This window comes from Blastomyces dermatitidis (genome assembly GCF_000003525.1).
Source record: "Blastomyces dermatitidis ER-3 genomic scaffold supercont1.6, whole genome shotgun sequence".
In the NCBI taxonomy this organism is placed as follows: domain Eukaryota; kingdom Fungi; phylum Ascomycota; class Eurotiomycetes; order Onygenales; family Ajellomycetaceae; genus Blastomyces; species Blastomyces dermatitidis.
This window is the reverse complement of record NW_025544779.1, coordinates 900550-917900: the sequence shown is the minus strand read 5'-3', so window position 1 is coordinate 917900 and position 17351 is coordinate 900550. Positions and strand designations below refer to the sequence as shown.

Below are 17351 nucleotides of genomic sequence, written 5' to 3'. Positions count from 1 at the left end.
AGCTTGGGTATCAGAGAATATTCATGTCTCTTTTTAAAAAATTCCTCTCTTATAAGATTTTATTTCAATGAGTTTGAAAGCTTTCACTATTACAAATAGTTCAGCATCAAAGACTTCACATTCAGAGTCTAGATTTCAGAAATCTGAGATAAAATTAATATTATCTTCAGTATAAGCAATGCCTGTGTCTAATCTATTCAAGTTCTCATTTTTTGAGTTATCTGAATAAACCAGAATAGAGTCTTTTATATTGATTGTAGAAATTCTCTTCAAATACTGTTCATATTCTTTCTCTTTTGATAGTTCACTTATTTATAAGTCTATAAGAGATTCAAGCTTTTCTCTCCAGAGAGATAACTTCTCATGATCAACTTTTTCAACATTTAAAGAAGAAAATTGATTTTTAATCAGAGAGCATAGTCTGTACAGTTGAGAAGACATTTTCTTTGAAGAATTATTTTCATTTCAATCAAGAAATCTATTTCAATTCAGTTCATTTTCAGAGTTAATTAGTGAAAATGAAGAAGAGACTCTTTCTCTGATTATATAATTTAAGCTCATCTTTACAACTCTCAGAGCATAGTTCATACAGACCTTTTCAAATCTAATAGCAGAAGAAGGAATTGAAGCTTCAATTTTCATTGCTTTAATAGGAGATGATTTGAATGCTTTCAGAATTCTTCTCAAGACTCTGTTTTACAGACTTTGAAAGAGTTCAGTGAAATTCTCTTGATTATTTCATCAAACTTGAACTTCATAATCAGCTACTGATGTAATACAGGCTATATATAACTGTCTCATAGTCTGGAAGAATAGACCTCTCTCTGTATTTAATAGTCTGATTATGTTATTCAATAGTCTTTCTGCCTTGACAGTTCTTTGTTGAATAATGATATTTAAAATTCAACTTGAAGTTTAATCATACTTCTAATTATTTGATTGACGTTTACACTGGGTTTAATCTCTCTATTTAAAAGATTTAGAGATAGTTCTTTCTCATTGAGTCTAGAAAAGAAATGAATTAACTCAGTTTTTTTCATATTAAATTGAATTTGATTGATATCTGCTCTAACAAAGATTTTCTTTACAGCTTCTTCAATTACTTTCAAATTCTCTTTGATAGTTTTTGAGCTGTAGACTAGACCAATATCATTCACATAACTTGAAGATCACACTATTCTCATATTTCTATTTTTGAATAGATATGCAGTGTATATTGCAAATAAAATGAGTGAGATTGAAGATCTCTGTGATACTTCTATTTTTATCTCAGTCTTATCTTGTTTCATTCCATCAAAGAAGAGTTGTATAATTCTTTTAGATATAAAACAGTTAACTCATTTTATTAGAGAAAGTGGCAGTTTTAATATCTTCAATGTCTGAATTAACTTTGACTTTGAAACATGATCAAATGCTTTCTTTATATTAATAAAAACTGCAGTTGAGACCAGACTCTCATGCTTTGCTATTTGAATATCATGAATAACTGAGAGAACAGTGTCAATTGCAGAACACTGTTTTCTATCTCTCATTTGTTCACTGAATAAAAGAGAATCATCTATAGAGCTTATAAAAGATAGTCAAGTAGCTATTATCTTTTCTAAAACCTTTTCTAAACAGTTCAATAGAGATATTACTCTATATGACTTAGAAATTGAAGTTTTTCTATTAGGTTTTGCAAGAATCACTTCAGTGGCTTCTCTTCAGCATTCAGAATGATATTCATTTTTCAAGAGATTGAAAAAGAGCTCAAAATATTCATTCTTTAAGTAGAAATATGTATTTTGAATAATCAAGTGATTAATTGAATCAGGACCTGCAGCAGTTTTAACAGAACTTGAGAAGATAGCTGACTCTAATTCATCTTGTATAAGATCAGGCCATTCTCAGTCATTTTCATTAATATAGTTGAGAAGTGATATATTCTCTTTCTCTGAATCTGAATCTGAGTCTGATGAGTTCTGAAAGAGAATTCTCATAAAAGCTTGACATTTTTCCTCAAAAGAGTTTGCTGTATATGATTCATTCTGAAACTTATATTCTAAGGCTGGAAGTTTTGCTACACTTCTTGTTTTAATATAGTTAAAAGCTTTAAAAATTTCCTTCTCTTGTGCTTCTTTAAGAAATTTATTTCAGCAGTCTGTTTTAGCTCTTTTGATATCTGAAAAATATTCATTTCTGACAGCTTTGAACTCTTCATCAGATATTACATCATTTTTTCAATCTCTTCTAGCAGTAGCTAATTCTTTTCTTTTAGATGAGATATTCTCATTTCATCAAGGTTTTGAATACTCAGAAGATTTTCTTTTTGAAATATTATCTCTAACACTTGTTAGAATAATAGATGTAATAAGCTTCACTCTATTCTTAAGCATTTCATTTGAGATATCTTGACCAGAATTTCAATATAGCTCATTCTGTCTTTCAGATTTTAGCAGTTTTATACTTTCTTCAACTGCTTTTCAATCAGCTTTTTCAAAGTTATACTGATTAGAGAGAAGAGGATTTTCACTCATTTGTTTTTCACTCAGTTTAATATCAAATTGAATAATCTCATGATCTGATTCTGATGTCTCATTTGAATCAATAAACCAGTTTACAAGTCTTCTTTTCATTAGATTTTGTGACATGAAGGTTAGATCTATAATAGACTTCTGTTTCATGTCTTTTTTAAAGAATGTTTGTTGATCAGACTTATTAACCAAATCTATTGAATACTCAAAGATTCATTCAATCAGATTATCAGCTCTCACTGCTCTCTTGCATTCTGAATTTCATCAGAGATGATGTGTATTGAAATCTCCTGCAATTATAGAGTTTCTTGATGAAGTTATGTTCAGAAATTCTCTATCAATTGTTCAGATATTGTTATTTTCCTTCAATGACTTTTCATTATAGATATTTATAAGCTGTATAGTATCAAACTCATTTTCTTTATCTATAATATCACTCATCAGAATATCAGGGTCAGACATGATATCAAATCTTAGATTAAATTGATATCTTGATCTCTTTCTTTCATAGATCACTACTCTTGACTTTATCTCAGACTTTTGAGGTAAAAAGCAGTAGTAGCTTGAATGAGAAATAATATATTTTTACTCAGCATCAAAATTCGGCTCCTGAAGCAGTATAAAATCAACTTTTTATTCAAATGTAATTTGAAGACAAGAATAAATACAATTTGAGTTTCTATTCACATTATTTTGAATAAATGTGATTTTTGAAGAGTTTTTAAACTTTTTTTGTTGTTTTTGTTGTATATTCATACTAAAAGAGAGTAGAGTAGAATCTAATCACTATCATCAGATAGTAAATTATAACTGTTCTGAAAAGTAGAAATCTCAACTGCTTGTATTATATCTAGTTTATCATCAGAGTCATTTCTCAATTCTCTAATCTTAACAGAAGTTTGAGAATTCAAGTTCTGTTTACATTTAGCTGAAGAGTTGGAGTTCGAAGACTTAGATAGTTAAGAGTTTCTTCTTTTTAAGCTTGCAGTTGTAAGTTTACTGACTTGACTCTTCTCTTCAGTTCTAGATTGACTTTGAGCTTCATCTTTTCTCCAGTTCTTTTGAGTTCTAGGAGCAAACATATATTCTTTTGAGCTAGATACATGTTTTTCTTTGCAATTAGAGCACTTAAGCAGAGTATATTGACAAATTTCACCTCTTTTTGAGCATGTTTTACATTTATGCTCACTAGTTTTATGATCTCTGGCACAGAATGCACATTTTAAGTCTCTAAAACATGAGATTGCAAAGTGTTCATATCTTTGACAGTTTGAACACTGTGTTTGAGCTTTGAGGTTCATCCTTGAGTCTTTGTATTCATGAACTCTCATTTTCAAACCTGCTACTCTTACTTCAGAGATCTTTGACTGTTCAAGTGTTTTTATATATACTAGAACAGAGGCATTTCTCCTGCTTTATCTGAACTCAATTGAATTTAGTCATACAGGCTTCTTTCTCAGTTGAATAGAGTTGTATTCTTTCAATTCATTTTTGAGAAGTAGCATTCCTTCTTCACAGTCAAAAATTTCAACTGAAATATCATGAAGAATGAATTTGTCCCACTTTTCATCTCTTTCAGATAGAATTATTGTGTTTAACAAAGATTCTACTGCTGACTTTCAGAGATTCTCATTCTGAATAAGAAATTCAGCACTGAATTCAGGCATTGTAGTCAGAATGATGAAGTTTTCAAAGAATGATAATTCAATTGAAGCTATAACTAGTTTTTGAACTTTAATATCAGTTATCAACTGAGAAAAGAACTGCTGGTTAATTTCATTTCTAATTCTGAAAATGAGATTTGAGTTTAGCTTGTTTCTTTGCAGAATGTTCTGATTTGAGACTTTGAGAATAAGTCTTCTATTTCTGAAGATTTGAAAGTTTTTCTCTTTTTGCATTTTCTTTTTCACTTTTCTATGAATAGAGACATGAGCAGTATTCTTCTCAGTTTTCTCAGGATTTTGAGCAGGTTTTGAGACAGCAGGTTTAGAGATAGCAGATTTAGAGACAGCAGATTCAGCTGTTTAAGCATATATTTTCTTCTGATTCAAAGAAGAAGAAGAAGAAGAAGTAGAAAAGAAAGAAGAGCAAACTGAAGAGTCAGTGATTGTATTAGAAATTTTCAAAGTTTTTTGAACTGTATTTGAAATTCTAAGTTTGAACTTGATCACTTTCTGTAGTTGTCTAGTCTGAGCATGAAGAATTAACAGAACTTCTTCATTCATCTCACTCAGACACTGCTTTTCAAGAATTTTACTTACTTTTTCAAGTTTCTGTATTTCAAGAACTTGTTGTTTCTCTATCTCTTCTTTCTTTCTTCTCTTCAGAATTTCAATCTCAGAAATAGTATTTGAGAAAGCATCTTTTTCTACATTAACTGAGTGTACTTTTAAACTCATTGTTCTTACTCAATGAAAAGTTGATCAGACTAATTCAATTGAGATATTTATTAAACTCTTTTGAATTGAAAAGTTGATCAGACTGTTTCAATTAAGAGATTTCTAAGTCTGTTTTCAATTGAAAAGTTGATCAGACTATTTCAAAAGAAGAATCACAGACTTTTGTATATAAAACACCTGATTTTTTTCACACTAGTTCAGTAACTAGGTTAGATTTTTGAAGAGAATCTAATAAACTAAAATTGATTTTTAAGATAAATTAATAAAATCTTTACAATCTCTTTCTTGAGATACAGTGAGAAAAAGTATGATATCAATTGATAGTAAATCAGATAATATGACAGTTTTTGAGAGAAAAACTGACAAAAAATAAATCAATTTTTTGAAGAGAAATTGATTAAAACTATTCAATTTTATTCTAAATTATTCAATTCTTCTCACACAACAGGTGTGCAACTCAAATCAGTTAATAAAGAGTGTAAAAAAGAATTAAGTATTAATGAAAGCTCTTCAGCCACTGAAAAAGTAATTCTTACTTAAAAGAATATGAAATTATGACAGAAAACAACTCTGTTTTTAATTCTTTGTAAGAATATTGTATAAAACTCAGAGAAAAACACCTTACTTTTTTAAGAGAAGTAAAAAACTATTTCTAAAATCTTTTTTTTACATTAACTGCTGCAGAAGAATGAGATAGAAACTGCTAAGATATGCACTACTGTATACTCTCTATCAAGACTTTCCCTCTTCAGAGTCTTGATATTATAGAGAATATAAGTCTGTTTCTATATAATAATATAAATATTGCCAGCGGGATGTAGAGAAACTGGTTATTTATATCTCAAAATAGAAGACTTTGTCAATGATTATATCAATATAGAGTTAATTCTCAAATTCAATAGAAATCTAGTGTTGCTGTTCTCAATCCCTTGCAGAATCTATTGAATATTGAGGTATTAAAACTAGATTTAATATATCTCACTGTGCAGGGATCAAAGGCTCAGTCAGATCTTGAGATATACTGATTTTATAGTTGTCATGTCTGTTGATTATGTATTAAGTACAGTTACTGAGGTATCTTTTTGTACTTTTCTATCAGGGATGGACCAGATTGAGAGGGGTGGTATAAGGGCGAGACTTGACATTGATGTCCAGATACACTGAAGACAGACTGCAGAGATTGCACTTCAGAAGTGGCTGTTGATTATGTGCTTGATATTATCACTGAGGTATCTTTTTGTATTTTTCTGCCGGGGATGGGCCAGATTAGGAAGGGCGGTACAACGGTGGGACTTGGCATTGGTGTTTTGGAACATCAAAGATGGACAGGGTTTTCGCGGAGGTCGCTTCTCAGATATCTCCACAACTACAGATCAGGGATCTTCCAAAATCAAGAAGATTGGTGCATATGGCTAGGTCTCTTCACCTTACAATTTGTATGGCACTTTGGCCCGGGGTTGTGGTGTGGTAGGGGAGAACGGGGGATACTCCCACACAGGAGTTTCGAACAACGTCCGGTTCACATTTGGCTGGATAACTCCACCACCACACAGGGTATGCGGTCGGCGATGGGGTCAGAATGCTCGTATGATCGAGGGCTTTTCGATGGATCTATCGGCGGGTTCTTATTCGAAAAATCGAGCGAGTTCGTGGTGGAGCGGTTGTCGCTGTGTGAATCTGAAGAGTTTTGACTCTAAGCTCTTTATTATAGTATAGTTATACAGTATTATTAGTTATAATTATAAGAAGACTGAGACTAATATCTTAATAGTTATTTTTAATCACAGTTATTAATATCTCTATTATATAATTCTCAGTATGACTACTAATTAATAATTTAAATTTAATTAATATTTCTTAATAAGTTCAGTTCTTATTAATATAATAACATATAACTCTTATAAATATAAGATTATTTATACTAGTTTATATATTTATTATAAGAGACACTCTTTAATAATTCTTCAACTCTGATTCTAGATATTATATATTAATTTTATAGTATATCTCAAGATTGAACTGAAGACAGAATTGATATAAAATATAAAGATTTAAATTAAGTATTGCCCCGGTAGCTGAATGGTTAATACGGCCACTCAGTAGCATCTTGACATGAGAAACCAGAGCATGTGAGTTCGAAACCCGCAGGGAATACATTAAATTCAGAACTCAAGCATCTCAGGTTTCTAATAAATACAAAGATGTATAAATTGCTTCAATAAAATTACTCTATGTTTCTGAGCTGAGAAGTTATTATCATATGTATTTAATTGTCACTTCTTTGTATTTTCTATGTTCTTGTTATCTTGATATGATCTCAACATCTGTATTTCCTTCTGTATAATTAACACTTGACCTGTATTTAACATCATGCAAGAACTTATCATAAGCTCCGCTTGCATATGAGTATAATGAAAGAATAATAATAATAATAATAATAATAATAATAATAAAATTAAGTATTTAAAGAAGTATTCAGAATTCAGAGTTTTCAATTAATTAAAGAGAAAGATTTAGAGATATATATATATAAAATAATTATTTATAAAAGTTATTAAATAAGAGTTATGAAATCAGAGTACTGATATATAATTATTTTCATATAATTTTCTTTAAATTAGAAAGTTAGTATTATTAAAAATTATTATCTGATAAAGTAACTTATTAACTTAATAGTAATTTTCTAATTATTTTTTCTTTATTATCTATATTCTGATAACTTCAGATATTAGAAAATTTCTTCAGAGTTATAATTAGTTTATAATAAATATTTCTGAATGAAGTTATAGTAATTATAATAAAGAGATAACTCTTCAGTAATCTATAATACAATCTATTAATAATTATTTCATAGTTTATCTCAGTGTTTATATTGAGTTTTTCATAAATTTTATAATCTAAAATCAGATGTAAAGAATAAAGTAATTATTTATTATAATTAAAAGAGAGTATTCTATATTGAATTATAAATAATATAAACTTTGTAATTTATAGTAATTTCTTAAAGAGTTTGTGAATCTTCAATAGAAGTAAAAGAAGTAAAAGAAGTAAATTCAGAAGATATAATAATAATTTAAAAAAGATAATAATTTATTTTTAATAACTAATCACTGATGTGTATAAGAAGAATTAATATAAGAGAAAATAATCTTCTTTCTTAGCTTAGTTATAATTTTAATACTAACTTAGATTGAATATTATCAATGTATAAAAGTAAATAAATAATCTTGATTAATCTCTATTATATTTCTTGAAATATATTAATATTATAAAAGAGAGTGTTATTAAATTATATTATCAGATAATATCATTAAAAATATATTAATATTATAAATATCAATGTTGAAAAAATATTAATACTTATACATTATAGTGATATGATAGTTGAATATATATATATATATTATTTCTGATATTGATAATTGATTATAACTTATACAATAATTTTTGAAAACTTAAAATTAATTTCAATTATTAATTAATAGTTATGAACTTATAACTAATTAATATAAAAAGAAAAAAACTTTTTCTATTTATTATCTTTCTTCTCTTTCTCATTCTTCTTATTACTCTTTATAATTTATTTCTTATTCTTATTTTTCTTCTTCTTCTTCTTATCTGAGATAATAATTATCTTAAAATCTTTCTCTACTATCTTCTCAAAGAAGGGTTTCTGCTGCTTCTTCTCAGTTAGATTAATTTATATCTTAAAATTCTGCATTTTCTGATCTACTGTCTCAGATTTCATCTCAGTAGTAAGTAGATTAATATACTCAGAGAGTAGAACTGTCTTCTCAATATTCTGAATTATGAAGTGTATTTGAGATCTAAATAAGATCTTAATTCTCTTCTTCTCTATCAGCTTCTGCTAATCAATTAGAGAACAGAAGTGTTATTAAAAATTATTATCTCTTAATAAAAAACTTATCAGTTTTAACTTCTTTATCTCTTACTTTAATATCTTCTCAATCTTCTTCTATTACTAGACTGACCGTGTGACCGTGTCTGAGACCAGAATCAGATTTTTTAATAGTCTCATTATCAATTTAACTGATCTCATTACACGGTTTTAACATTAGATAGTAGTTTCATACTATCTCAGTGAGACTTACTGTCTACTCTTATTACATTTTTCAAATAAGATTATGATTTTCACTTCTCAATTTAAATTATTTTTATTGCTTTAAATGACTTTAAATCTCATTTGAGTGTTATCAAAAAGTGTTACTTTTTAAAAAATTAAAAATAGTCTAAAAAAAACCTTAAAATGTCTAAAAATAGTAACTTTATACTAAGAATGAGACTAAATGAAATTAAATAAGATCACTTTCTCATTTTTTTCAAGTCATGATTTCATTTTAAGATCTGATATATAGTCACTTTACCTGTTTTTTTGATAGCCAGTCTTAGCAGAATTCACGCCAAGAAATGTATGAGATCAGATTAAATGAGATCAAATATGAAATTCATAATCTCAGCAGTCAGTCTATCTATTACTACTTATTTATAGTAATACTTTTCTTCTTTCTCTCTCTCTTTATCTTAATCTTAAATTATTCTCAGAACTTCTTCTGATCTTATCACTACTATATAAGACTTTTTACTGTCTTCTTTTTCAATCTCTTACAGATGATGTTATCTGTATTATTTCTATACTTAGTTCAGTCTAAATCTATTAAAAGTGTTACTTAAAATTGTTATTATTTTACTCTCTTACAGAGTCTCTTTAAGATATTATAATATATCTTACAATCTATTTTCTTATACTTGAACATCTTCTTCTTCTCTTTCTTCAATCTATAATAGTACTCATGTGTCTTGATAATCTGCAGAATCATAGAATATTTGAAAAAGAATAACATAATTAATTTAGTAAGTATTAAAGAGAGATGAAGATAGAGAAAATAGCTAGTAATAATATAATAATAATAATAATAATAATAATAATAATAATAATAATAATGATAATAGTAATGATAATGATAATAATAATAATAATAATAATAATAAAAGAAAGAGTGCATTGAAATATATTATTAACTTATTAAATATAAAGAGATAAAGAAACTATTAACAGCTTTCAGAGATGTACAGAAATGACTACAATATTATATAGTAATATTATCTTTATTTAATACATACACTATTAATATTCTTTATATACAGTTATTATATAATCTATATCATACAGAAAACAGATCTTTATTACTAGAGAGAATAATTATAGTAATTCTCTATTTTTATATTATAAAGATAAGTTATTCTCATTTCTTTCTTCTCTCTTTTCTCTTCTTCTACAACTCATCACTAAGTTCAAGCTGATATGAAAACTATTAAAACATTTTTAAAAACTCTTAAATTAAAGAGTATAGACTAATCAAATTTTAAATACAGATGAATTAAATTATATTTAATAATATTAATTATTTATTTCTTTCTTAATAAAATAATAGTTGTATCTTCTCTCTTTCTCTTCAAATGAAACATGATCTATGAAAAGTAAGTATTATATTAAATTATAATAATTAATACAGCTCTAGTATATAGAGCTGTATATACATAGTATGTACTGAACTGAGAGACTATATAAGTTATAAACTGATAGCAGCATTTCAGAGAGAGCTGTGTAGTGTGAGAAAGTTATAACTCTCAGTTATATATACAGAGAATGAATTATCATAGTAAGTATATATATATTATATAGAAGTAACACTTTTTAGTAATACTCAGTCTCTGATATTATAAAAATAGAGTCTCTTTATAAGATCTGTTTTTATCAGAAGTCAGAGAATCTTATATTTCTCAAGATTATTTTTATATATCTTATCTATGAAATTAATAAAGAGAATTATCAATTTCAGTATTCTATTCTTAATATTATTTAAGTGATAGCAGAGTTCACTCTGATCACACTTTTTAAGTATATATTTTCTAATTATTCACATTTATACAGATATATACTGATTATTTATTAGATAATATTAAGATAATAACTTATTACAGTCATATTATTCTTACTATAAGAGATATACAGTTAATAATAAATATTATAAAGACTCTGAGAAATAAGTATTTTAAGAGTACTGTAACTCTGTAATCTTGATTTTTTTTATTTTTCTTTTTTCTTTTTTTATTTTTCTTTTATTTATTTTTCTTTCTTTTTTTTTCATTGTAATTTTTTCTTGTTTTTATTTTTATTTTTTATTTTTTATTTTTTCTATATTTTATATTTTTTTCATAATTAAAATTATATAAATTATAATCTATATTTAAAAAAGTAATAATATTTAATATCACTCTCTGTTAAATTTTCAATAAATGAGTACTATATTATAATATTATATAAGTAAGAAATAATTTCATAATCTCATTTAATATCATTCTTAATAATGATATTAGAATGAAAATATAACTAAGAATTTAAATATATTCTTTATCTAAGACTAGATTTTTAATTAAAAAGTGAATCTGAAATCTTTAATATTTAAAATAACATAATTTAAGATTAATATAATGAATATAAATTATAATTAGAAGTAATACTTTTAAATAATATAATAATTATAAAGTTTAATTCTGATCTCAGACATAGTTACACAGTCAGTCTACTCTTTATACACTATCTTTTAAGATATTTTAGAATTATACTGATATGATAACTACAAATTACTTTGTAAATAGAATTATTATACTTTGAAGAAGTCTATACTTCTCATCAGTTTTTAAATATACTATCAGATGTAATTCAAAGATTTCTTGAGCTAGTGTATAATTACAGATATATACTGACTTTTTATATATATTATTTAAATTAATTAGTGGCCGCTAGAGCTTCTTTACATTTATAAGTATATTTAAAAGCAGCTGTATTATTATTCAGCAGTTGTATATTCTTTTGAATTATATAAGTAGTAGCAGAGTTCATTCTGATCATACTTTTTAAGTGTATATTTTCTAAATATTCACATTTATATAGATATATACTGATTATTTATTAAATAATATTAAGATAATAACTTATTACAGCTGTATTACTCTTACTATAAAAGATACACAGTTAATAATAAATATTATAAAGACTTTGAGAAGTAAGTATTTTAAAAGTACTATAACTCTGTAATCTTAATTTTTTTTTTTATTTTTTTTTATTTTTTATTTTTTTTTGTATTTTATATTTTTTTATAATTAAAATTATATAAATTATAATCTATATTTAGAAAAGTAATGATATTTAATAACACTCTCTGTTGAATTTTCAATAAATAAGTACTATGTTATAATATTATATAAGTGAGTAGACTGATTATCAGAATTATAAATTTCATATTTAATCTTATTTAATCTGATTTCATATATTTCTTAGCATGAATCTCACTGAGACTAATTATTAAAAAATATGCAAAGTAACTATATATCAGATCTTAAAATAAGATCATGACTTAGAAAAAATAAGAAAGTAATTTCATTTAATCTCATTTAGTTTCATTCTTAGTATAAAGTTATTATTTTTAGACATTTTAAGGTTTTTTTTAGACTATTTTTAATTTTTTTAAAAGTAACACTTTTTAATACTTAAATGAGATTTAAAGTCATTTAAAGTAATAAAAATAATTTAAATTAAGAAGTGAAAATCATGATCTCATTTGAAAAATATAATAAGAGTAGATAGTAAGTCTCACTGAGACAGTATGAAACTACTATTTAATGTTAAAACAGTGTAATAAGATCAGTTGAATTGATAATAAAATCATCAAATATTCTAGTCCTGGTCTCAGACATGGTCACACGGTCAGTCTATAAGTAAGAAGTGATTTTATAGTCTTATTTAATATCATTCTTAATAATGAGATTAGAATAAAAATGTGACTAAGAATTCAAATATATTCTTTATCTGAGACTAGATTTTTATTTGAAAAGTGAATCTGAGATCTTTAATATTTGAAATAATGTGATTTGAAATCAATGTGATGAACATAAATCATGGTCAGAAGTAATGCTTTTAGGCAATGTGATAACTGTAAAGTTTGATCCTGGTCTCAGACACGGTCACACGGTCAGTCTAGTGTAAGAAATCCCGCTCCTCGCGGATTCTTTACCTCTATTTCTATCTCTCATGTAATCAATAGGGCTAGCAGCCCTTGGCTACACACAACTATATAGACTGAAGTTCACAAATACTATTCATAACTCAACTTAAATGCTATTATACATTTAATCTCTATATTTTATCTTTCTACTGTAAACACTTCTAGTAGTTAACAGTATATATCACATCAAGCTGCAAACACCTGAATAATCATCTGTGAGCACTTATTCTTACATTTCAAGCTCAGTCAGTCAGCAATCATCTGTTATAACTGAAAGAACTAGAAACTTACATACTCTCATCTCTGTGAACTCTACTGCAGACACTCAGAAGCAGTTACTTGAATCATGAATAACTTCTGTGAAAGAAGTCTCAGAGAACTTATTAATTACTTATAGAACATCATTCTCTACATCTCAGACAGAGAAACTCTCTGAACTCATGAATAAATCAATCTTAGTGAAGAATATTCTTGAGCATCTCTTACAGAATTAAGCTATTTTTCTACAAGAAATGCTTACTATCTGTAAACACTCTTGAACTGAGTCTCTAGACATAATCTTCAGAGACATCTGTGAACTGAAAAGAAACTTTCTTAAGCTATGATCACTTAAGATCACTTATCAAATTACAATCTATAAAAGCTTTTACAAGTTTGTATTTGAAATTGACTCATAAGTCTGACTATATAATATGAAAGATGAAGAAGCTGTTATCTATACAATGACAGATCTCTATTACACTGAAGTCAAGAACTGACTGAATTATCTAGAAAATGATTATAAGAGATTCTGATAATCTGTTCTCAAGATCTATCTAGAGAATAAGTTGAGAGACTTTACAAGCTGAACAGAGAACATCTGAGCTGTGATCATTAACATTAGAAAAAGAGATGAGAAATCTGATAAAGACTACTTACAGTGCTTCATGAAATTATGATATGAATTGAAATCTGTGAAAACAGAGTTCTGAAATAAGATCTGAATGATAATATTTATAAAGAGATTGAATAAAGATATGCAGAATAAGCTCATTAAGTAAGACTCTAAGTTCTTAACTCTGAAGAAACTGATGACTCTTATTCACTGCTTATGAATCACTGTGAGAGTCACAGACTCACAGAGAGCAGATCACTGACTGACTCTGTAAGAGTCAGAACAACAGAGGACAGATTTATCAGAAAAAGATGACAAGATATAGAGAGATTTATATCTGACTGCTGAGCAGAGAGAGAGAGCTTTACAAGCTTCTATGAACAGAGTGTATAATAGAGAGACTAAGAAAAAGAGACTCTACTTCATCTGTTCTAAATCAGAACATCTTCATACAAACTATCTGAATAAACTAAAATAGAAATTTGAGAAGTTACAGACAGAGTCAGTAACAGCCTTCTTAAGAGTCTTAAAGCTGACATCTGAATCTGTTGCTCTCTCAATGAAAATACTTACTTATAGAGAGAGATCATACTGCAGTACTACTATTCTGCAAGCATGAGAAGTATTAATAAACTCAGAATCTCAGATCACTGTGATATCTCTAAAGCTTGTAAAGTGAATGAGTTGAAAGATGAAGACTGAAAACCTGCTCTTATAATAAGCAGAGTGTAAGAACTCAGATCTGAGAACTGAGAAACTTATAAGAGTTATCTTTGAATTACAAGATCTCTCTGAAATCTGAAGAAGATTTGCAGAAACTATGATTATCACAGATATCACAGATAATATGTATTTAAGACTTGTATAACTTCAAAGATATAATCTGCACATAGCTGTTTATAAGTCAGGTTTATACTTCTGATCAGTGTTGATAGACTCACTTATAGAGATAGAAGCAGTTGATACTACAGAGTTGATTAGAGAAGATAAGCTCATCTATATAATGACTTTATAAGTGTCTGAGAACCTTGCAGTCATGAAAACTGAGCTTCAGATATTAAAGAAATACTGAGATCTTATAGAGATATTCAGTTCAGCTAAGACAGCTGAGCTTTCTTCTCACTGTAAGAAGAATCTGATAATAGATTTAATAGAAGAGTAGAAACTCTTCTGAGAATCAATCTATAAGCTCTTTTATTATAAGACAGAGATCTTGCAAATCTATATAAAGAAGAATTTGAAGAATAGCTTTATCTGATCTTCACAGATCTCTGCAGAAGTCTCTGTGATATTCATGAAGAAGAAGAATAAAGATCTCAGATTATATATAGACTATCATAATCTGAACTTCAAGATAATAAAGAGTCACTACTCTCTATCTCTGATTAAGAATATAATCAACTGTCTTATGAAAGCTGTCATATTCACACAACTGAATGTGATTAATATATATACACAGCTATGAATATAATCTAAGAATAAATGAAAGACTGTCTTTAAAACTGCACTGAGATTATTTAAATATCTAGTGATGTCTTTTGATCTGACTAATATCTCTGCAGTATTTCAGTCTTTCATCAATAAAATACTTCATATATATCTGAATGTCTTTATAGTAATATATCTGAATAATGTGATAATATACTCTATGAAGAAGAAAGAACACACTGAGCATATATAAAGCATATTAAAGATCTTAGATAAGACAGAACTGTATATTAAGCTTATAAAGTATAACTTCAGTGTCTGCTGAATTAATTTTCTAGAATATATAATTACTACAGATGATATTCAGATGAAATCTTTATAAGTTAAGACTATTCTATTATAGCTGAAGTTAACTAGTATTCATAAGATTCAGATCTTTCTGAGCTTTGTGAATTTCTATAGACAGTTTATCTTTATATTTATAAGAATCTTCTTAACTCTTACAGACATGCTGAAGAGTGAAAATAAGAAGAAGTTATTTTATAAACAGAGAATGAAAAGATTATTAAGAAGAGAGAACTGTGAGAACTTTCTTATCTCAGAAGCTCATAAGATCTTTACAAGATTGAAACAGATATTTATAGACATAGTGATACTATTTCACTTTGATCTCTTACTTTTAATCAGATTGAAGACAGATATCTTCTTCTTTATAATTTCAGAAATAGTCTTATAACTATAGTTAAATGAGAACTGAGTTTTAGTAATCTTTTTCTTATGAAAGATATAATCTGCAGAGATCAACTATGACATTTATAATCAGAAGCTTCTTATAATAGTGAAATTCTTTTATCACTAATATCACTACTTTAAGAGTCTTATAACAGTGATTACTGTTAGAACTGATTATAACAGCTTATAACAGTTTACTTCAATCAAGAAACTCTTATAATAACAGATTTACTGAGCTCAGAGACTGAGTGAGTTCTGATTCAAGATAGAATATATTAAGAGAACTAAGAACTCAGTGAACAGACTCTCTCACAGATCAGACTATATTAAGAAGATCAGAGTGATAGATATAGAGAGATTAGAGAAGATAGAAAAGCTTCACAGAATACTTAGACTGAGTGTTATAAAGAGATTGACTGAAGAGTCTCTCAATTCTCTATAAAAGAAGAAAGAAAAGAGAGAGAAGAAGTCTGTATAACTACTCTCTATAACACTGAGAGTCAACACTCTGAAAATCTTTACAAGAATTCTTGAAAAGAGTATCTATAATCTGAAGAGTTTGCAGGCTTTGAGAAGTACTATGAAAGACCTGATATAAGAGAAAACAGAGTATAAGTCTTTATAAAATCTTCTATTCAGATTATCTGAACTGTAACTGAAGAATGAATATACTCAGTATATTCAGAAACTGCTCACAGCAGAGATCAACTCTGCAGAAATAAAGAATTAAAGAGACTTAAATAATCTCTTATAAAGAGAGAACTGAATTTATATATCTGTGAATAAGTTTCTATATATAGAACTTATTAAAAGATATCATGACTCTTCTCTAGCAGGTCATTTTATAGATATTAGAACTCATGAGTTGCTCATAAGAAAATACTTCTGACTGAAGATATAAGAACTTATGAAGAAGATAGTGAATTCTTATACTATTTATCAGAATTCATGAATAGTGCAGTTCAGATTATATAAAGAACTTACTTCTCTACTCATTCTGTAGAAACCTTGAAAACAGTTAGAAATGAATACTCTTATAAGTCTCTCTGAAAGTAAGAATATATATAATATCTGCTTTAACAGTGTACTGATGATAGTGAATTACTTTATCAAGATAGCACACTTTATACTCACTTACAAGAACTTAAAGTTAAAGAATTTAACTCATATCTTTGTCTGTGATATAATTCAGTTATATGAGTTATCTGTGAATATTATCTCAGATAGAGAATTAATCTTTATAGAAGAGTTCTGATCTGATCTGATAATTATACTGAAGATCTTATGAGATCTAAGCACAGCTTTTCATCAATAGATA

At 27.0% G+C, this 17351-nt stretch overlaps 1 protein-coding gene across 1 annotated transcript; it reads left to right on the top strand.

The window, feature by feature from the left end:
* Nucleotides 1–6059: 6059 nt before the first annotated feature.
* On the top strand, nucleotides 6060–6603 carry BDCG_17203 (uncharacterized protein; the record flags this gene model as incomplete). Its single annotated transcript, XM_045426347.1, has 1 exon — nucleotides 6060–6603. The coding sequence occupies exon 1, from the start codon at nucleotides 6169–6171 to the stop codon at nucleotides 6601–6603; it is 435 nt and encodes a 144-aa protein (XP_045281411.1). The 5' UTR covers nucleotides 6060–6168.
* Between the last annotated feature and the right edge of the window lie 10748 nt (nucleotides 6604–17351).